The sequence below is a fragment of the Bombina bombina genome, chromosome 7 (genome assembly GCF_027579735.1).
Source record: "Bombina bombina isolate aBomBom1 chromosome 7, aBomBom1.pri, whole genome shotgun sequence".
In the NCBI taxonomy this organism is placed as follows: Eukaryota; Metazoa; Chordata; class Amphibia; order Anura; family Bombinatoridae; genus Bombina; species Bombina bombina.
Genome location: NC_069505.1, coordinates 21620158 through 21643630, shown reverse-complemented (window position 1 = coordinate 21643630; position 23473 = coordinate 21620158). Strand labels below are relative to the sequence as shown.

Sequence of the window (23473 nt, the reverse complement as noted above, 5' to 3'; positions counted from 1 at the left end):
GTCAAAAGCACAATAACCCTTTATAGATACGTCTGCCTGTCTGTCAAGCTTTATTAACACTATCGATAATGGAATTTTCAAGCTTTTGTCATATTTTACTCATTTATTTTTTTGCATTTGTTGTGGATTAATACAATATTCCTGTATTTTATTAATTATTTATTTGTCTCTTAAAATCAACATTCATTTATAAAATTTAATGATAAAACTCACCTCCTATCTTGGTCCAGGACATTGATTCCTACTGGTATCTGATCTTGGGGTTTTCGTTCACAACCATTGATGGTGGAAGTGTGGGTGGGTTTCTCAGGGGCAAGAGAAAAACCCTGCGTTCTCACTGGTAATACAACATGTTTAGATGAGTTGTCCATCGACCGACCTCTGTAGGGGTCCCCTGGTATGGGCTGTATGGCAATAGGTGAAGGTTTTGTGGCAGTGCAGTGAGCAAGAGAGTCTAAAAACAAATAATAGATACGTTAAAAGAAAAGAAAATGAACCGGTTCAAGCTGGAAACTTGAGATCATCAACTTACTTCTGGAACCAAGAGATTCACCCTCTTCTTCCTTAAGAGTCTTCAACTCCCTTGTTGGTTCTAGAAGGTCCAGAGATTCATATTAGAGAAGGTTGGAAAATATATATCCATCATATTCAAACCTTTTATATCCCCCTTCCCTCGTTGTCTCATATAGGGGAAAACAAATCTCTTCTTGACCACAAAAGCTGAAAGTCAACTATCTTTTATAAGAGACCATTTTAATCTACTGCCAGAAGCACAATTGATGGTGAGCTGCGAAACATGGTCCTTTATTGTTTGTAAAATATATTTTCTTCTAACATTAAAAGTAACTTATTTCTGGTTGTTTACATTTTTATTTGATTATTTTCTTTGACAAGTATATGTTTGCCCCAATTCTAATCATATTAAGTGATTTCAGGTTTTTATTGGCTATTCTAATTTATTGTCTCATCATCTCAGTGACCGGCTTCCAATACAGTTTTATTTTATAATATGCACCATTCAGCAAAAGAACCCTATACAGGATGTCTGATGAAACGGCTGGCGTTATTGCCAAGAAACATGTTGCAATTTTTCAGTCATCTAGATTATGATGACTAAGTGTTCTTGGTTTTATGCCTTTAAATAAATGTTTTAATACTTAGGGCCAGATTACAAGTGGAGCACAAAATAACGCTTTCTCGAAAGTGATATTTGCGCTCCACAGAGTAATACCAGCGCATGTTAATGTCAAAGATGGCATGAGAACCAGCACAGTGAAGGGGTTAAGTTGCACAGCGATGGCAGCAAATTGTAAATATACAAGTATATGATTATACACATAAATATAGATGTTTATCAGCATAACATATATATATATATATATACATATTAACATAAATATTGAGAGATATATATATATATATATACACATAAATATATATATATATACACACATAATAACACATATATATATATATATATATATATATATATATATATATATATATATATACACACACACATAATAACACATAAATATATATGTATATACACATATGAAATACATAAATAAGAAAATTTATGCTTACCTGATAAATTTGTTTCTTTGTAGACACGATGAGTCCACGGATTTCATCCTTACTTGTGGGATTACGCCTCCTGGTCAGCAGGAGGAGGCAAAGAGCACCACAGCAGAGCTTTATATATAGCTCCTCCCGTCCCTCCCACTCCAGTCATTCGACCGAAGTTAGGAAGAGAAAGGAAAAGCCAAGGTGCAGAGGTGTCTGAAGTTTAACCAAAATAATAACCTGTCTCATAGAACAGGGCGGGCCGTGGACTCATCATGTCTCAAAAGTAACAAATTTATCAGGTAAGCATAAATTTTCTTTTCTTTTTAAAGACACGATGAGTCCACAGATTTCATCCTTACTTGTGGGATACAATACCAAAGCTATAGTACACGGATGATAAGGGAGGGACAAGACAGGGAACCTAAACGGAAGGCACCACTGCTTGAAGAACCTTTCTCCCAAAAACAGCTTCAGCCGAGGCAAAGGTATCAAATTTGTAAAATTTAGAAAAAGTGTGAAGAGAGGACCAAGTTGCAGCCTTGCAAATCTGTTCAACAGAAGCATCATTTTTTAATGCCCATGAGGAAGCAACAGCCCTAGTGGAATGAGCCGTATTTTTTTCAGGAGGCTGCTGTCCAGCAGTCTCATATGCAAAAGGGATGATACTCTTCAGCCAAAAAGAAAGAGAGGTAGCCGTAGCTTTCTGACCCTTACGTTTTCCCGAAAAAATGAAAATTAAAGAAGACGATTGATGAAAGTCCTTAGTCGTTTGTAAGTAAAATTTTAAAGCACGGACTACGTCCAAATTGTGTAGCAGGCGTTCCTTCTGAGAAGAAGGATTAGGACACAAGGAAGGAACAACAATCTCCTGATTAATGTTCTTGTCTGAAACAACTTTAGGAAGAAAACAAAGTTTAGTACGTAACACCACCTTATCCAAATGAAAAATAAGGCAAGGAGAATTATATTGTAATGCCGAAAGCTCAGACACTCTTCGAGCAGAAGAAATGGCAACAAGAAACAAAACTTTCCAAGATAATAACTTAATATCTATGGAATGCATAGGTTCAAACGGAACCCCTTGAAGAACTTTAAGAACTAAATTTAAACTCCATGGAGGAGCAATTGGTTTAAACACAGGCCTGATTCTAATCAAAGCCTGACAAAAAGACTGAATATCTAGTACATCTGCCAGACGCTTGTGCAACAAAATAGATAAGGCAGAAATCTGACCCTTTAGGGAACTTGCTGATAACCCCTTCTCCAATCCTTCTTGGAGAAAAGACAAAATCCTGGGAATCCTAACTCTACTCCATGAGTAGCCCTTGGATTCAAACCAATGAAGATATTTGCGCCATATCTTATGATAAATCTTCCTAGTTACTGGCTTATGCGCCTGAATTAAGGTATCTATGACCAAATCAGAAAACCCTCGCTTGGATAAGATTAAGCGTTCAATCTCCAAGCAGTCAGCTGCAGAGAAACTAGTTTCGGGTAACGGAAGGGACCCTGAAAGAGAAGGTCCTTCCTCAATGGAAGCTTCCAAGGTGGCAGAGATGACATGTCCACCAGATCGGCATACCAAATCCTGTGAGGCTACGCAGGAGCAATGAGGATCACTGATGCCCTCTCCTGTTTGATTCGAGCAATAACCTGGGGAAGGAGCGCAAACGGGGGGAATAGATATGCTTGGCTGAAGGACCAAGGAACTGCCAAGGCATCTATCAGCTCGGCCTGGGGGTCCCTGGACCTGGACCCGTATCTCGGAAGCTTGGCATTCTGACGAGATGCCATGAGATCCAACTCCGGCCGACCCCATCTGAGAATCAGGTCGGAGAATATTTCCGGATGGAGTTCCCACTCTCCTGGATGAAAAGTCTGCCTGCTCAGAAACTCTGCCTCCCAGTTGTCCCCCCCTGGGATGTGGATCGCCAACAGATGGCAAGAATGGGCCTCCGCCCAATGGATTATCTTGGCCACTTCGGTTAACGCTAAGGAACTCCTTGTTCCTCCCTGATGATTGATGTAAGCCACCGTCGTTATGTTGTCTGACTGGAATCTGATTAATTTGGCCGAAGCCAAGCCTGAAGCGCATTGAAGATTGCCCTCAGCTCTAGAATGTTGATGGGAAGGAGAGACTCTGTCTGAGTCCATACTCCCTGAGCATTTAAAGAGCCCCAGACTGCTCCCCATCCTAAAAGGCTGGCATCCAATGTCACAATCACCCATGAAGGTCTGCGAAAGCATGTCCCCTGGGATAGATGATCCAGAGACAAACATCATTTAAGAGAGTCCCTCGTCTCCTGATCTAGGGTTATTTGAGGAGACAAATCTGTTTAATCTCCATTCCACTGCCTGAGCATGCTTAGCTGCAGAGGTCTGAGATGAAACCGAGCAAACGGTATGATGTCCATTGCCGCCACCATTAATCCGATTACCTCCATGGACTGAGCCACTGACGGCCGAGGAGTGGACTGAAGGGCTCGACATGTATTCAGACTCTTTGACTTTCTGACCTCTGTCAGAAAAATTCTCATGGATATAGAGTCGATTAGAGTCCCCAGGAAGGGTAACCTTGTCTGCGGAATTAACAAACTCTTTTCCAGATTTACCTTCCACCCGTGAGTTCTCAGGAAGGATAGCACAAAGTCGGTATGGGAACTTGTTAGCTGATAAGATGACGCCTGGATTAGAATATCGTCCAGATAAGGTGCCACCGCAATGCTCCACGGTCTTAGAACCGCCAGTAGAGACCCCAGAACCTTTGTGAAAATTCTGGGTGCCGTGGCCAGACCGAAAGGGAGAGCCACGAATTGAAAATCTTTGTCCAGAAAGGATCAATGGGAGAATGGTACGAATGGTACGAATAGTTTCCATCTTGAAAGATGGAACTCTGAGAAACTTGTTTTGACTCTTGAGGTCTAAGATAGGTCTGAAAATTCCCTCCTTTTTGAGGACTACAAACAGATTTGAATAAAACCCCTGTCCCTGTTCCTGTATTGGAACGGGACAAATTACTCCCATGGAAGAGAGGTCTCTTACACAATGTAAGAACACCTCTCAAGATTATCTGCAGACCAGATAAAAAGAAAGAAGAAATCTTCCTCGGGGGGAAGAGTTTCTGAACTCCAGTTTGTATCCCTGAGACACTATTTCTATAGCCCAGGGATTCTGAACATCTTGTACCCAAGCTTGAATGAAGAAGGAAAGTCTGCCCCCTACCAGATCCGGTCCCGGATCGGGGGCAAGCCCTTCATGTTGACTTGGAGGAAGCAACAGGTTTCTTGGATTGTTTACCCTTGTTCCACGATTGGTTGGGTCTCCAGGTAGACTTGGATTGCAAATAGTTTCCTTCCTGTTTAGAGGAAGAAGAGAAAGAGTTTCGAAAGCCATGAAAATTACTCTGTCGACCTTTCTACTTAGTTCTATTATCCTGAGGGAGTAGATGACCCTTTCCCCCCGTGATGTCAGAAATAATTTCCTTCAAGCCAGGTCCAAACAAGGTCTTTCCCTTGTAAGGAATAGCCAGAAGTTTAGACTTGGAAGACACATCCGCAGACCAAGGTTTCAACCGTAAGGCCCTGCGTGCTAGGATAGAAAAACCTGAACTCTTAGCAGCCAATTTAGTCATCTGCAGAGAAGCATCAGTAATAAAAGAATTACCCAATTTAAGAGCTTTAATCCGATCCTGGATCTCTTCCAAAGATGTCTCAGTCTTAAGAGACTCCGCAAGAGCATAAAACCAATAAGCTGCCGCACTAGTGACCGTAACAATGCATGCAGCTGGTTGCAATAGCAAACCCTGGTGAACATAGATCTTTTTAAGTAAACCCTCCAACTTCTTATCCATAGGATCTTTGAAAGCACAACTATCCTCAATAGGAATAGTAGTTTGTTTAGCTAAGGTAGAAATAGCCCCCTCCACCTTAGGGACCGTTTGCCCAGATTCCCTGACTGCATCAGCTATAGGGAACATCATCCTAAAAATGGAAGAAGGAGAGAAGGGAATACCTGGTCTTTCCCATTCTTTAGAAATAATCTCAGAAGTTCGCTTGGGAACTGGAAAAACATCTGAGTAAGAAGGAACTTCTAAGTATTTGTCTAACTTACTCAGTTTCTCAGGAGTGACCATCACCGTGGAATCACAGTCGTCCAAAGTCACTAAAACCTCCCTGAGTAACAGGCGGAGGTGTTCTAGTTTAAACCTGAACGAAACCACTTCTGAATCAGTCAAAGGAAAGGAACTTCCTGAGTCAGAAATTTCTCCTTCCGATAGAACCTCCATACCCTCTAACTCAGAGCCCTGGTAGGGTACATCCGAGATTGCCACCATAGCATCAGAAGCTTCATTGACCACATAGTTGTCCTTCCTTTTACACTTGCCTTGAAATGTAGGAAAGGCAGATAACGCATCAGAAAGTGTAGAAGACATAACTGCAGCAATGTCCTTTAATGTGACTGCAGCAGAAACTTGAGAAGAAAGACCGGGCACTGCTTGAGCAGGTGTTAAGGGCTGTGACGCATGGGGAGAAAGCTGCGGCATACTCTGCATCTCCTCGTTAGACTCCTGAGAAGCATCCGCCTTAGACAATTCTTTATTAGAAAAAAAATTCTCTATAATATAAAATTCTCTCAATGCATGAGGGACAAAAACACACAGGGGGTTCCACATTGGCATTCAGACACATGGCACAAGTAACATTCTGGACATCTACTAAATCCATGATGTTGAAGAAAAAAACAGAGCAATAAAAAATATATACTGGCCCTTTAAATAGAATTGACCCCTTAAATATTTGACCTATTACACTATTATTGTGTTGAACAAAACACGAGAGTGTAAAAACTATTACCAAAAAACAAACTTGGCCCTTTGATAAAGCCTGAAAAAATAACAGGATACTATCTCTTATATTATTGCCCCTTTCAATAAAAGACCAACAACATTACAGACTTCTAACAATACTTTTGCTTGCAAGAAAAAAAGGGGACTGACACCTCTTCGCCTCAACAGCTCTGCTGAGGCACCTACCTGCCAACCGGTTTTCAGACCACTCTTCCCAGCAACACCACGATCGGGTACAGAACGCTATCAACCGCTTGCTTATTATACAACCAAGCAGTTCTAGCTTAACACCCGACCAATATAATGTGACTGCGGCAGAATGCTGACTCTTCCCAGCGATGTTGGAGCTCTGGAACTGACTAACAACTGTGCGGCTTCACTAAACCAGACTGAAGCACGCGAAAAATAGTCCCGCCCGTTGTGGGCGTCAAAATTGAACACTGCTTCTCAGCTAAGTTTTTTAATTAAAAAATCAATAGTCCCAAGAAAAGAAAGTGCCCGTATAATACTGCCTTATAGCCAAAACCAGTGCCTGTGTAATCAAATAGTTTCCTTCCCCTATAGGGAAAACATCTATTTACTGAGTCCATGTTTTCAATGAAAATAGCCCCAAGCGTCATGCCTGAAAAAAGTTGTCTCTTAGGGAAGCCCTTTACTTAATGAGCCCATGTTCCCAAAGCCCAGTGCCTGAATACAGGCTGTCTGGCAGGGGAGCCCTTTACTTAAAGGGATATGAAACCCACATTTTTTCTTTCATGATTTAGAAAGAGCATACAATTATAAACAACTTTCTAATTTACTTCTATTATCTATTTTGCTTCATTCTCTTGATATTCTTTGCTGAAAAGCATATCTAGATATGCTTAGTAGCTGCTGATTGGTAGCTGCACATAGATGCCTCCTGTGATTGGTTCACCGTGTGCATCGCTATTTCTTCATTAAAGTATATCTAAAGAATGAAGCAAATTAGATAATAGAAGTAAACTGGAATGTTGTTTAAAATTATATTCTCTGCCTTAATCATGAAAGAAAATGTTTGGGTATAGTGTCCCTTTAAAGAGCCCATGTTCCCAATAATAATCTGTATGATTAAGTGCAGAGTCCTCTCTGAGTTAAAATATGCCCCAGAATAATAAAGACTGCACTTACCTCAATGCTGACCTCCGACAGCAGGACAGCCTCCACAGTTCTAAGAGTTCCTTTCCTTCTTATAGCCCTGTGAACAAGATAAGGCCTGAGTTAGTCTTTGCTTAGGCCATCACAAGAAGGGCAGCATCACAGTATGGGAGGCGCAGTGAGAATTATGTCCCACCAGTTCCCAATGCTCTAAAGCAACCAAAAGCTCTACTCAAGAGACTGACATGGACTACGGCTACACCCTAGAAGAAAGTAGCACTCTCTGGCACCACTTTAAAAATAATAAACTCTTGATTGAAGAATCTAATCTAACACCTCACTTTACCTCTTCCTATCACTAACGTAGGCAAAGAGAATGACTGGAGTGGGAGGAGCTATATATACAGCTCAGCTGTGGTGCTCTTTGCCACCTCCTGCTGACCAGGAGGCGTAATACCACAAGTAAGAATGAAATCCGTGGACTCATTGTGTCTTTAAAAAGAAATATATGTATATACACATAATAACACATAAATATATATGTATATACACATATGAAACAAATAAATATATATGTATATACACATAGTAACACATAAATATATATGTATATACACATAGTAACACATAAATATATAAGTATATACACACATAGTAACACATAAATATATATATGTATATACACATAATAACACACACACACACATATATATATATATATATACACATAATAACACATAAATATATATGTATATACACATAATAACACATAAATATATATGTATATACACATAGTAACACATAAATATATATGTATATACACATAATAACACATAAATATATATGTATATACACATAATAACACATAAATATATATGTATATACACATAATAACACATAAATATATATGTATATACGCACATAGTAACACATAAATATATCTGTATATACACATAGTAACACATAAATATATATATGTATATACACATAGTAACACATAAATATATATGTATATACGCACATAGTAACACAAACATATATGTATATACAAATAGTAACACAAATATATATATATATATATATATATATATATATATATATTCACAGAGGCTGGTGCACTTGCACAAACAGGTATCCAGTTGCCAGGGTGCTGAATGCAGGTAGATATTCTATTACCTATATATATATATATATATATATACATACTAACACATAAATATATATACTGTATGTATATACACATAACACATAAATATATATGTATATACACATATAAAAAACACATAAATATATATGTTTATACACATATTAACACATAAATATATATGTATATACACATAGTAACACATAAATATATATATGTATATACACATAGTAACACATAAAAATATATATGTATATACACATATTAACACAAATATATATGTATATACACATAATAACATATAAATATATATGTATATACACATAATAACACATAAATATATATGTATATACACATAGTAACACATAAATATATATGTATATACACATAGTAACACATAAATATATATGTATATACACATAATAACATATAAATATATATGTATATACACATAATAACACATAAATATATGTATATACACATAATAACACATAAATAACATAATTTATGCTTACCTGATAAATTTATTTCTCTTGTAGTGTATCCAGTCCACGGATCATCCATTACTTATGGGATATTCTCCTTCCCAACAGGAAGTTGCAAGAGGATCACCCACAGCAGAGCTGCTATATAGCTCCTCCCCTCACTGCCATATCCAGTCATTCGACCGAAACAAGACGAGAAAGGAGAAACCATAGGGTGCAGTGGTGACTGTAGTTTAATTGAAATTTAGACCTGCCTTAAAAGGACAGGGCGGGCCGTGGACTGGATACACTACAAGAGAAATAAATTTATCAGGTAAGCATAAATTATGTTTTCTCTTGTTAAGTGTATCCAGTCCACGGATCATACATTACTTATGGGATACCAATACCAAAGCTAAAGTACACGGATGATGGGAGGGACAAGGCAGGATTAAACGGAAGGAACCACTGCCTGAAGAACCTTTCTCCCAAAAACAGCCTCCGAAGAAGCAAAAGTATCAAATTTGTAAAATTTTGAAAAGGTGTGAAGCGAAGACAAAGTCGCAGCCTTGCAAATCTGTTCAACAGAGGTCTCATTTTTAAAGGCCCAGGTGGAAGCCACAGCTCTAGTAGAATGAGCTGTAATCCTTTCAGGGGGCTGCTGTCCAGCAGTCTCATAGGCTAAGCAAATTATGCTCCGAAGCCAAAAGGAAAGAGAGGTTGCCGAAGCTTTTTGACCTCTCCTCTGTCCAGAGTAAACGACAAACAGGGAAGATGTTTGGCGAAAATCTTTAGTAGCTTGTAAGTAAAACTTCAAGGCACGGACTACGTCCAGATTATGTAAGAGACGTTCCTTCTTCGAAGAAGGATTAGGACACAATGATGGAACAACAATCTCTTGATTGATATTCTTGTTAGAAACCACCTTAGGTAAAAACCCAGGTTTGGTACGCAGAACTACCTTATCTGCATGAAAAATCAGATAAGGAGAATCACATTGTAAGGCAGATAGCTCAGAGACTCTTCGAGCCGAGGAAATAGCCATCAAAAACAGAACTTTCCAAGATAAAAGTTTAATATCAATTGAATGAAGGGGTTCAAACGGAACTCCTTGAAGAACTTTAAGAACCAAGTTTAAGCTCCACGGGGGAGCAACAGTTTTAAACACAGGCTTAATTCTAACCAAAGCCTGACAAAAAGCCTGGACATCTGGAACCTCTGCCAGACGCTTGTGCAAAAGAATAGACAGAGCAGAAATCTGTCCTTTTAAAGAACTAGCTGATAATTCTTTGTCCAAACCCTCTTGGAGAAAGGACAATATCCTAGGAATCCTAACCTTACTCCATAAGTAATTCTTGGATTCATACCAATAAAGATATTTACGCCATATCTTATGGTAGATTTTCCTGGCGACAGGCTTTCGTGCCTGTATTAAGGTATCAATGACTGACTCGGAGATGCCACGCCTTGATAGGATCAAGCGTTCAATCTCCATGCAGTCAGTCTCAGAGAAATTAGATTTGGATGATTGAAAGGACCTTGTATTAGAAGGTCCTGCCTCAGAGGCAGAGTCCATGGTGGAAAGGATGACATGTCCACTAGGTCTGCATACCAGGTCCTGCGTGGCCACGCAGGCGCTATCAGAATCACTGATGCTCTCTCCTGCTTGATTTTGGCAATCAGTCGAGGGAGCAGAGGAAACGGTGGAAACACATAAGCCAGGTTGAAGAACCAAGGAGCTGCTAGAGCATCTATCAGCATCGCTCCCGGGTCCCTGGACCTGGATCCGTAACAAGGAAGCTTGGAGTTCTGGCGAGACGCCATGAGATCCAGTTCTGGTTTGCCCCAACAATGGATCAGTTGAGCAAACACCTCCGGATGGAGTTCCCACTCCCCCGGATGAAAAGTCTGGCGACTTAGAAAATCCGCCTCCCAGTTCTCTACGCCTGGGATGTGGATCGCTGACAGATGGCAAGAGTGAGACTCTGCCCAGCGAATTATCTTTGAGACTTCTAACATCGCTAGGGAACTCCTGGTTCCCCCTTGATGGTTGATGTAAGCCACAGTCGTGATGTTGTCCGACTGAAATCTGATGAACCTCAGGGTTGCTAACTGAGGCCAAGCTAGAAGAGCATTGAATATTGCTCTTAACTCCAGAATATTTATTGGGAAGAGTTTCTCCTCCTGAGTCCACGATCCCTGAGCCTTCAGGGAGTTCCAGACTGCGCCCCAACCAAAAGGCTGGCATCTGTTGTTACAATCGTCCAATCTGGCCTGCGAAAGGTCATACCCATGGACAGATGGACCCGAGATAGCCACCAGAGAAGAGAATCTCTGGTCTCTTGATCCAGATTTAGTAGAGGGGACAAATCTGAGTAATCCCCATTCCACTGACTTAGCATGCATAATTGCAGCGGTCTGAGATGCAGGCGCGCAAATGGCACTATGTCCATTGCCGCTACCATTAAGCCGATTACTTCCATGCACTGAGCCACTGACGGACGTGGAATAGAATGAAGGACACGGCAAGCATTTAGAAGTTTTGATAACCTGGACTCCGTTAGGTAAATTTTCATCTCTACAGAATCTATAAGAGTCCCTAGGAAGGTGACTCTTGTGAGTGGGGATAGAGAACTCTTTTCCACGTTCACTTTCCACCCATGCGACCTCAGAAATGCCAGAACTATCTCTGTATGAGACTTGGCAATTTGAAAGCTTGACGCCTGTATCAGGATGTCGTCTAGATACAGAGCCACCGCTATGCCTCGCGGTCTTAGAACCGCCAGAAGTGAGCCCAGAACCTTTGTAAAGATTCTCGAGGCTGTGGCCAACCCGAAGGGAAGAGCTACAAATTGGTAATGCCTGTCTAGAAAGGCAAACCTTAGGAATCGATGATGATCTTTGTGAATCGGTATGTGAAGGTAGGCATCCTTTAAGTCCACTGTGGTCATGTACTGACCCTCTTGGATCATGGGTAGGATGGTCCAAATAGTTTCCATTTTGAATGATGGAACACTGAGGAATTTGTTTAAGATCTTTAGATCCAAGATTGGTCTGAAGGTTCCCTCTTTCTTGGGAACCACACACAGATTTGAATAAAACCCCTGTCCCTGTTCCGTCTGCGGAACTGGATGGATCACTCCCATTACTAGGAGGTCTTGCACACAGCTTAGGAATGCCTCTTTCTTTATCTGGTTTGCTGATAACCTTGAAAGATAAAATCTCCCTTGTGGAGAAGAAGCTTTGAAGTCCAGAAGATACCCCTGAGATATGATCTCCAATGTCCAGGGATCCTGAACATCTCTTGCCCACGCCTGGGCGAAGAGAGAAAGTCTGCCCCCCACTAGATCCGTTTCCGGATAGGGGGCCATTCCTTCATGCTGTCTTGGGGGCAGCAGCATGTTTTCTGGCCTGCTTGCCCTTGTTCCAGGACTGGTTAGGTTTCCAGGCCTGTCTGGAATGAGCAACAGTTCCCTCTTGTTTTGAAGCAGAGGAAGTTGATGCTGCTCCTGCCTTGAAATTTCGAAAAGGCACGAAAATTAGACTGTTTGGCCTTTGATTTGGCCCTGTCCTGAGGAAGGGTATGACCCTTGCCTCCAGTAATGTCAGCAATAATTTCCTTCAAGCCAGGCCCGAATAAGGTCTGCCCCTTGAAAGGAATGTTGAGTAACTTAGACTTTGAAGTCACGTCAGCTGACCAGGATTTAAGCCATAGCGCCCTACGCGCCTGGATGGTGAATCCGGAATTCTTAGCCGTTAGTTTAGTCAAATGAACAATGGCATCAGAAACAAATGAGTTAGCTAGCTTAAGCGTTCTAAGCTTGTCAATAATTTCCTCCAATGGAGCTGTATGGATGGCCTCTTCCAGGGCCTCAAACCAGAATGCCGCCGCAGCAGTGACAGGCGCAATGCATGCAAGGGGCTGCAAAATAAAACCTTGTTGAATAAACATTTTCTTAAGGTAACCCTCTAATTTTTTATCCATTGGATCTGAAAAAGCACAACTGTCCTCAACCGGGATAGTGGTACGCTTTGCTAAAGTAGAAACTGCTCCCTCCACCTTAGGGACCGTCTGCCATAAGTCCCGTGTAGTGGCGTCTATTGGAAACATTTTTCTAAATATAGGAGTACACTGGGTCTATCCCACTCCTTGCTAATAATTTCTGTAAGCCTTTAAGGTATAGGAAAAACGTCAGTACACACCGGCACCGGATAGTATCTATCCAGCCTACACAATTTCTCTGGAATTGCAACTGTGTTACAGTCATTCAGAGCAGCTAATACCTCCCCAAGCAATACACGGAGGTTCTCAAGTTTAAATTTAAAATTAGAAATCTCTGAATCAGGTTTCCCCGAGTCAGAGATGTCACCCACAGAATGAAGCTCTCCGTCCTCATGTTCTGCATACTGTGACACAGTATCAGACATGGCTCTTACAGCATTTGCACGCTCTGTATCTCTCCTAACCCCAGAGCTATCGCGCTTGACTCTTAATTCAGGCAATCTAGATAATACCTCTGACAGGGTATTATTCATGATTGCAGCCATGTCCTGCAAGGTAATCGCTATGGGCGTCCCTGATGTAATTGGCGCCATATTAGCGCGCGTCCCCTGAGCGGGAGGCGAAGGGTCTGACACGTGGGGAGAGTTAGTCGGCATAACTTCCCCCTTGACAGAACCCTCTGGTGATAATTCTTTTATAGATAAAGACTGATCTTTACTGTTTAAGGTGAAATCAATACATTTAGTACACATTCTCCTATGGGGCTCCACCATGGCTTTCAAACATAATGAACAAGTAGGTTCCTCTGTATCAGACATGTTTAAACAGACTAGCAATGAGACTAGCAAGCTTGGAAAACACTTAAAATAAGTTTACAAGCAATATAAAAAACGTTACTGCGCCTTTAAGAAACACAAATTTTGTCCAAATTTAAAATAACAGTGAAAAAAGGCAGTTACACAAACGAAATTTTTACAGTGTATGTAACAAATCAGCAGAGCATTGCACCCACTTGCAAATGGATGATTAACCCCTAAATAACAAAAACAGAATAATTAAAAAAAAAAAAAAACGTTTTTGTCATTTAACACAGTCACAACAACTGCCACAGTCTACTGTGATTGTTACCCTCCTCAAACACGACTTTGAAGCCTTTTGAGCCCTTCAGAGATGTCCTGTATCATGCAGAGGGAAGCTGAATGTCTCTGTCAGTATTTTTAGCTGCACAGAAAAGCACTAAAAAAGGCCCCTCCCACTCATATTACAACAGTGGAAAGCCTCCAGGAACTGTTTCTAGGCAAAATTCAAGCCAGCCATGTGGAAAAAACTAGGCCCCAATAAGTTTTATCACCAAACATATATAAAAAAACGATTAAACATGCCAGCAAACGTTTTAAAATACACTTTTATAAGAGTATGTATCTCTATTAATAAGCCTGATACCAGTCGCTATCAATGCATTTAAGGCTTTACTTACATTACTTCGGTATCAGCAGCATTTTCTAGCGAATTCCATCCCTAGAAAAATATTTTAACTGCACATACCTTATTGCAGGAAAACCTGCACGCTATTCCCCCTCTGAAGTTACCTCACTCCTCAGAATATGTGAGAACAGCAAAGGATCTTAGTTACTTCTGCTAAGATCATAGAAAACGCAGGCAGATTCTTCTTCCAAATACTGCCTGAGATAAACAGTACACTCCGGTACCATTTAAAAATAACAAACTTTTGATTGAAGAAATAAACTAAGTCTAAAACACCACAGTCCTCTTACGACCTCCATCTTAGTTGAGAGTTGCAAGAGAATGACTGGATATGGCAGTGAGGGGAGGAGCTATATAGCAGCTCTGCTGTGGGTGATCCTCTTGCAACTTCCTGTTGGGAAGGAGAATATCCCATAAGTAATGGATGATCCGTGGACTGGATACACTTAACAAGAGAAATATACAGGGAGTGCAGAATTATTAGGCAAGTTGTATTTTTGAGGATTAATTTTATTATTGAACAACAACCATGTTCTCAATGAACCCAAAAAACTCATTAATATCAAAGCTGAATAGTTTTGGAAGTAGTTTTTAGTTTGTTTTTAGTTATAGCTATTTTAGGGGGATATCTGTGTGTGCAGGTGACTATTACTGTGCATAATTATTAGGCAACTTAACAAAAAACAAATATATACCCATTTCAATTATTTATTTTTACCAGTGAAACCAATATAACATCTCAACATTCACAAATATACATTTCTGACATTCAAAAACAAAACAAAAACAAATCAGTGACCAATATAGCCACCTTTCTTTGCAAGGACACTCAAAAGCCTGCCATCCATGGATTCTGTCAGTGTTTTGATCTGTTCACCATCAACATTGCGTGCAGCGGCAACCACAGCCTCCCAGACACTGTTCAGAGAGGTGTACTGTTTTCCCTCCTTGTAAATCTCACATTTGATGATGGACCACAGGTTCTCAATGGGGTTCAGATCAGGTGAACAAGGAGGCCATGTCATTAGATTTTCTTCTTTTATACCCTTTCTTGCCAGCCACGCTGTGGAGTACTTGGACGCGTGTGATGGAGCATTGTCCTGCATGAAAATCATGTTTTTCTTGAAGGATGCAGACTTCTTCCTGTACCACTGCTTGAAGAAGGTGTCCAGGCAGTAGGACTGGGAGTTGAGCTTGACTCCATCCTCAACCCGAAAAGGCCCCACAAGCTCATCTTTGATGATACCAGCCCAAACCAGTACTTCCACCTTGCTGGCGTCTGAGTCGGACTGGAGCTCTCTGCCCTTTACCAATCCAGCCACGGGCCCATCCATCTGGCCCATCAAGACTCACTCTCATTTCATCAGTCCATAAAACCTTAGAAAAATCAGTCTTGAGATATATCTTGGCCCAGTCTTGAGGTTTCAGCTTGTGTGTCTTGTTCAGTGGTGGTCGTCTTTCAGCCTTTCTTACCTTGGCCATGTCTCTGAGTATTGCACACCTTGTGCTTTTGGGCACTCCAGTGATGTTGCAGCTCTGAAATATGGCCAAACTGGTGGCAAGTGGCATCTTGGCAGCTGCACGCTTGACTTTTCTCAGTTCATGGGCAGTTATTTTGCGCCTTGGTTTTTCCACACGCTTCTTGCGACCCTGTTGACTATTTTGAATGAAACACTTGATTGTTCGATGATCACGCTTCAGAAGCTTTGCAATTTTAAGAGTGCTGCATCCCTCTGCAAGATATCTCACTATTTTTGACTTTTCTGAGCCTGTCAAGTCCTTCTTTTGACCCATTTTGCCAAAGGAAAGGAAGTTGCCTAATAATTATGCACACCTGATATAGGGTGTTGATGTCATTAGACCACACCCCTTCTCATTACAGAGATGCACATCACCTAATATGCTTAATTGGTAGTAGGCTTTCGAGCCTATACAGCTTGGAGTAAGACAACATGCATAAAGAGGATGATGTGGTCAAAATACTCATTTGCCTAATAATTCTGCACTCCCTGTATGTATATACACATAGTAACACATAAATATATATGTATAAGCATAATAACACATAAATATATATGTATATACACATACTAACACATAAATATATATGTATATACACATAATAACACATAAATATATAAATATATACACATAATAACACATAAATATATATGTATATACACATACTAACACATAAATATATATGTATATACACATAGTAACAAACAAATATATATGCATATACACATATTAATACATAAATATATAATATAATTTATGCTTACCTGATAAACTCATTTCTCCTGTAGTGTAGTCAGTCCACGGGTCATCCATTACTTATGGGATTATAACTCCTCCCTAACAGGAAGTGCAAGAGGATCACCCAAGCAGAGCTGCTATATAGCTCCTCCCCTCTACGTCATATCCAGTCATTCGACCGAAACCATACGAGAAAGGAGAAACTATAGGGTGCAGTGGTGACTGGAATTTAATTAAAATTTAGACCTGCCGTAAAAACAGGGCGGGCCGTGGACTGACTACACTACAGGAGAAATTAATTTATCAGGTAAGCATAAATTATATTTTCTCCTGTTAAGTGTAGTCAGTCCACGGGTCATCCATTACTTATGGGATACCAATACCAAAGCTAAAAGTACACGGATGACGGGAGGGACAGGCAGGATCTTTACACGGAAGGAACCACTGCCTGTAGAACCTTTCTCCCAAAAACAGCCTCCGAAGAAGCAAAAGTGTCAAATTTGTAAAGTTTTGAAAAAGTGTGAAGTGAAGACCAAGTTGCAGCCTTGCAAATCTTTTCAACAGAGGCCTCATTCTTAAAGGCCCAAGTGGAAGCCACAGCTCTAGTAGAATGAGCTGTAATCCTTTCAGGAGGCTGCTGTCCAGCAGTCTCATAGGCTAAACGTATTATGCTACGAAGCCAAAAAGAGAGATAGGTAGCCAAAGCTTTTTGACCTCTCCTCTGTCCAGAATAAACGACAAACAGGGAAGAAGTTTGACGAAAATCTTTAGTTGCCTGCAAATAAAATTTCAGGGCACGGACGACGTCCAGATTGTGCAAAAGTCGTTCCTTCTTTGAAGAAGGGTTAGGGCACAATGATGGAACAACAATCTCTTGATTGATATTCTTGTTAGTGACTACCTTAGGTAAGAACCCAGGTTTAGTACGCAGAACTACCTTGTCTGAATGAAAAATCAGATAAGGAGAATCACAATGTAAGGCTGATAACTCAGAGACTCTTCGAGCCGAGGAAATAGCCATTAAAAACAGAACTTTCCAAGATAACAGCTTGATATCGATGGAATGAAGGGGTTCAAACGGAACACCTTGCAGAATGTTAAGAACTAAGTTTAAGCTCCACGGCGGAGCAACAGTCTTAAACACAGGCTTAATCCTAGCCAAAGCCTGACAAAAAGCCTGAACGTCTGGAACTTCTGCCAGACGTTTGTGTAAAAGGATAGACAGAGATGAAATCTGTCCCTTTAACGAACTAGCAGATAAACCCTTTTCTAAACCCTCTTGTAGAAAAGACAATATCCTAGGAATCCTAACCTTACTCCATGAGTAACTCTTGGATTCGCACCAATATAAGTATTTACGCCATATTTTATGGTAAATTTTCCTGGTAACAGGTTTCCTAGCCTGTATTAAGGTATCAATCACTGACTCCGAGAATCCACGCTTTGATAGAATCAAGCGTTCAATCTCCATGCAGTCAGCCTCAGAGAAATTAGATTTGGATGTTTGAAAGGACCCTGAATCAGAAGGTCCTGTCTCAGAGGCAGAGACCATGGTGGACAGGACGACATGTCCACTAGATCTGCATACCAGGTCCTGTGTGGCCACGCAGGCGCTATTAGAATCACCGATGCTCTCTCCTGTTTGATCCTGGCAATCAATCGAGGAAGCATCGGGAAAGGTGGAAACACATAAGCCATGTTGAAGACCCAAGGTGCTGTCAGAGCATCTATCAGCACCGCTCCCGGGTCCCTGGACCTGGATCCGTAACAAGGAAGCTTGGCGTTCTGGCGAGACGCCATGAGATCCAGATCTGGTTTGCCCCAATAATGAAGCAGTTGGGCAAACACCTCCGGATGAAGTTCCCACTCCCCCGGATGAAAGGTCTGGCGACTTAGAAAATCCGCCTCCCAGTTCTCCACGCCTGGGATGTGGATCGCTGACAGGTGGCAAGAGTGAGACTCTGCCCAGCGAATTATCTTTGAGACTTCCATCATCGCTAGGGAACTCCTTGTTCCTCCTTGATGGTTGATGTAAGCCACAGTCGTGATGTTGTCCGACTGAAACCTGATGAACCTCAGAGTTGCTAACTGAGGCCAAGCCAGAAGAGCATTGAAAATTGCTCTTAATTCCAGAATGTTTATTGGAAGGAGTCTCTCCTCCTGAGTCCATGATCCCTGAGCCTTCAGGGAATTCCAGACTGCGCCCCAACCTAGAAGGCTGGCGTCTGTTGTTACAATCGTCCAATCTGGCCTGCGGAAGGGCATCCCCTTGGACAGATGTGGCCGAGAAAGCCACCATAGAAGAGAATCTCTGGTCTCTTGATCCAGATTTAGCAGAGGGGACAAATCTGAGTAATCCCCATTCCACTGACTTAGCATGCACAATTGCAGCGGTCTGAGATGCAGGCGCGCAAATGGTACTATGTCCATTGCCGCTACCATTAAGCCGATTACCTCCATGCACTGAGCCACTGACGGGTGTTGAATGGAATGAAGGACACGGCAAGCATTTAGAAGTTTTGATAACCTGTCCTCCGTCAGGTAAATTTTCATTTCTACAGAATCTATAAGAGTCCCTAGAAAGGGAACTCTTGTGAGTGGCAATAGAGAACTCTTTTCTACGTTCACCTTCCACCCATGCAACCTTAGAAATGCCAGAACTAACTCTGTATGAGACTTGGCAGTTTGGAAACTTGACGCTTGTATCAGAATGTTGTCTAGGTACGGAGCTACCGCTATGCCTCGCGGTCTTAGTACCGCCAGAAGAGAGCACAGAACCTTTGTAAAGATTCTTGGAGCCGTAGCTAACCCGAAGGGAAGAGCTACAAACTGGTAATGCCTGTTTAGGAAGGCAAATCTTAGATACCGGTAATGATCCTTGTGAATCGGTATGTGAAGGTAGGCATCCTTTAAATCCACTGTGGTCATGTACTGACCCTCTTGGATCATGGGTAAGATGGTTCGAATAGTTTCCATTTTGAACGATGGAACTCTTAGGAATTTGTTTAGGATCTTTAAGTCCAAGATTGGTCTGAAGGTTCCCTCTTTTTTGGGAACCACAAACAGATTTGAATAGAATCCTTGCCCGTGTTCCGACCGCGGAACTGGGTGGATTACTCCCATTAGTAAGAGGTCTTGTACACAGCGTAGAAACGCCTCTTTCTTTATCTGGTTTGCTGATAACCTTGAAAGATGAAATCTCCCTTGTGGAGGAGAAGCTTTGAAGTCCAGAAGATATCCCTGAGATATGATTTCCAACGCCCAGGGATCCTGGACATCTCTTGCCCACACCTGGGCGAAGAGAGAAAGTCTGCCCCCAACTAGATCCGTTTCCGGATAGGGGGCCGTTCCTTCATGCTGTCTTGGGGGCAGCAGCAGGCTTTCTGGCCTGCTTGCCCTTGTTCCAGGACTGGTTAGGTTTCCAGCCCTGTCTGTAGCGAGCAACAGTTCCTTCCTGTCTTGGAGCGGAGGAAGTTGATGCTGCTCCTGCCTTGAAATTACGAAAGGCACGAAAATTAGACTGTTTAGCCTTTGGTTTGGCCCTGTCTTGAGGCAGGGCATGGCCCTTACCTCCAGTAATGTCAGCGATAATTTCTTTCAAGCCGGGCCCGAATAATGTCTGCCCTTTGAAAGGAATATTAAGCAATTTAGATTTAGAAGTCACATCAGCTGACCAGGATTTAAGCCACAGCGCTCTGCGCGCTTGAATGGCGAATCCGGAGTTCTTAGCCGTAAGTTTGGTTAAGTGTACTACGGCATCAGAAATAAATGAATTAGCTAGCTTAAGGGCTTTAAGCTTGTTCATAATCTCATCCAATGGAGCTGTGCTAAGGGTCTCTTCCAGAGACTCAAACCAGAATGCCGCCGCAGCAGTGACAGGCGCGATGCATGCAAGGGGTTGTAATATAAAACCTTGCTGAACAAACATTTTCTTAAGGTAACCCTCTAACTTTTTATCCATTGGATCTGAAAAAACACAGCTATCCTCCACCGGGATAGTGGTGCGCTTAGCCAGAGTAGAAACTGCTCCCTCCACCTTAGGGACCGTCTGCCATAGGTCCCGTGTGGTGGCGTCTATTGGAAACATTTTTCTAAATATAGGAGGGGGTGAAAAGGGCACACTCCTTGTTAACAATTTCTGTAAGCCTTTTAGGTATAGGAAAAATGTCAGTACACGCCGGTACCGCAAAATATTTATCCAGCCTACATACTTTTTCTGGAATTGCAACCGTGTTACAATCATTCAGAGCCGCTAATACCTCCCCTAGTAATACACGGAGGTTCTCAAGCTTAAATTTAAAATTTGAAATCTCTGAATCCAGTTTACTTGGATCAGATCCGTCACCCACAGAATGAAGCTCTCCGTCCTCATGTTCTGCAAATTGTGACGCAGTATCAGACATGGCTCTACTATTATCAGCGCACTCTGTTCTTACCCCAGAGTGATCGCGTTTACCTCTTAATTCTGGCAATTTAGATAGTACTTCAGTCATAACATTAGCCATGTCTTGCAAAGTGATTTGTATGGGCCGCCCTGATGTACTTGGCGCCACAATATCACGCACCTCCTGAGCAGGAGGCGAAGGTACTGACACGTGAGGAGAGTTAGTCGGCATAACTTTCCCCTCGTTCTCTGGTGATATTTTTTTAACATATAAAGTTTGACTTTTATTCAAAGTAACATCTATACATTGAGTGCACAAATTTCTATTGGGCTCCACATTGGCCTTTAAACATAGTGAACAAACAGATTCATCTGTGTCAGACATGTTTAAACAGACTAGCAATAACACTAGCAAGCTTGGAAAAAACTTTTAAATAAATTTACAAGCTATATAGAAAACGCTACTGCGCCTTTAAGAAACATAAAAATGTGACACAGTTGAATTAACAATGAACCAAATATGTTAAAACAACCAAATTTTAACAGAAAATGTATAAAGTTAGCAGAGGATTGCACCCACCAGCAAAAGGATGATTAACCCCTTAATACCCAAAACGGATAACAGTTGAAATAATAAACGTTTTTATCACAGTCAAACACACTGTCACAGGTCTGCTGTGACTGATTACCTCCCTCAAAACTAGTTTTGGAGACCCCTGGGCTCTGTAGAGACGTCCTGGATCATGGAGGAAGAAATAGGAAGACTGTGACTAAATTTTTACTGCGCAATAAAGCGATAAAATAGGCCCCTCCCACTCATATTACAACAGTGGGGAAGCTCAGTAAACTGTTTTTATGCAGAAAAAAACGACAGCCATAAAGTTTTATCACCAAGTACCTAGGAAAAAACGATTAACATGCCAGTAAACGTTTTAAAATTGAAAATTATGAAGTGTTATTAATAAGCCTGCTGCTAGTCGCTTTCACTGCAGTGCAGGCTCAAATATTACTTTAATATTGACAGTATTTTCTTAGTGAAATTCCATTCCCCAGAAATACCTCAGAGTATACATACATACATATCAGCCTGATACCAGTCACTAATACTGCATTTAAGGCTGCACTTACATTACATCGGTATTAGCAGTATTTTCTCAGTCAATTCCATTCCTTAGAAAATAATTTACTGCACATACCTCCTTGCAGGTGGGCTCTGGATGCTATCCCCTGTTCTGAAGTTACCTCACTCCTCAGAATGGCCGAGAACAGCAAGTGGATCTTAGTTACGACCGCTAAGATCATAGAAAACTTCTTCTTCTAATGCTGCCTGAGAACAAACAACACACTCCGGTGCCGTTTAAAATAACAAACTTTTGATTGAAGAAATAAAAACTAAGTTTAACACACCACAGTCCTCTCACACGTCCTATCTTTAGTTAGGTGCAAGAGAATGACTGGATATGACGTAGAGGGGAGGAGCTATATAGCAGCTCTGCTTGGGTGATCCTCTTGCACTTCCTGTTAGGGAGGAGTTATAATCCCATAAGTAATGGATGACCCGTGGACTGACTACACTTAACAGGAGAAATATATGTATATACACATAGTAACAAATAAATATATATGTATATTCACATACTAACACATAAATATATATGTATATACACATAGTAACAAATAAATATATATGTATATACACATATTAAACACACAAATATATATGTATATACACATAGTAAATAAATATATATGTATATACACATAGTAAATAAATATATATGTATATACACATAGTAAATAAATATATATGTATATACACATAATAACACATAAATATATATATGTATATACACATAGTAACACATAAATATATATGTATATACACATAGTAACACATAAATATATATGTATATACAAATAGTAACACATAAATATATATGTATATACACATACTAACACATAAATGTATATGTATATACACATAGTAACACATAAATATATATGTATATACACATAGTAAATAAATATATATGTATATACACATAGTAAATAAATATATATGTATATACACATAGTAAATACATATATATGTATATACACATAATAACACATAAATATATATGTATATACACATAGTAACACATAAATATATATGTATATACAAATAGTAACACATAAATATATATGTATATACACATAGTAA

The 23473-nt window shown here is 40.7% G+C and overlaps 1 protein-coding gene across 1 annotated transcript in view; it reads right to left on the bottom strand.

Annotated features, from left to right (window-relative positions):
- Positions 1–23473, bottom strand: part of EHBP1L1 (EH domain binding protein 1 like 1) — a 333907-nt gene that overhangs the window by 124798 nt on the left and 185636 nt on the right. The window contains exons 8-9 of the mRNA XM_053689234.1: positions 533–592; positions 214–454 (exon numbers count right to left, since the gene is read on the bottom strand). Of these exons, the coding sequence (XP_053545209.1) occupies positions 214–454; positions 533–592 (301 nt within the window). The remainder of the gene's footprint in view (positions 1–213; positions 455–532; positions 593–23473) is intronic.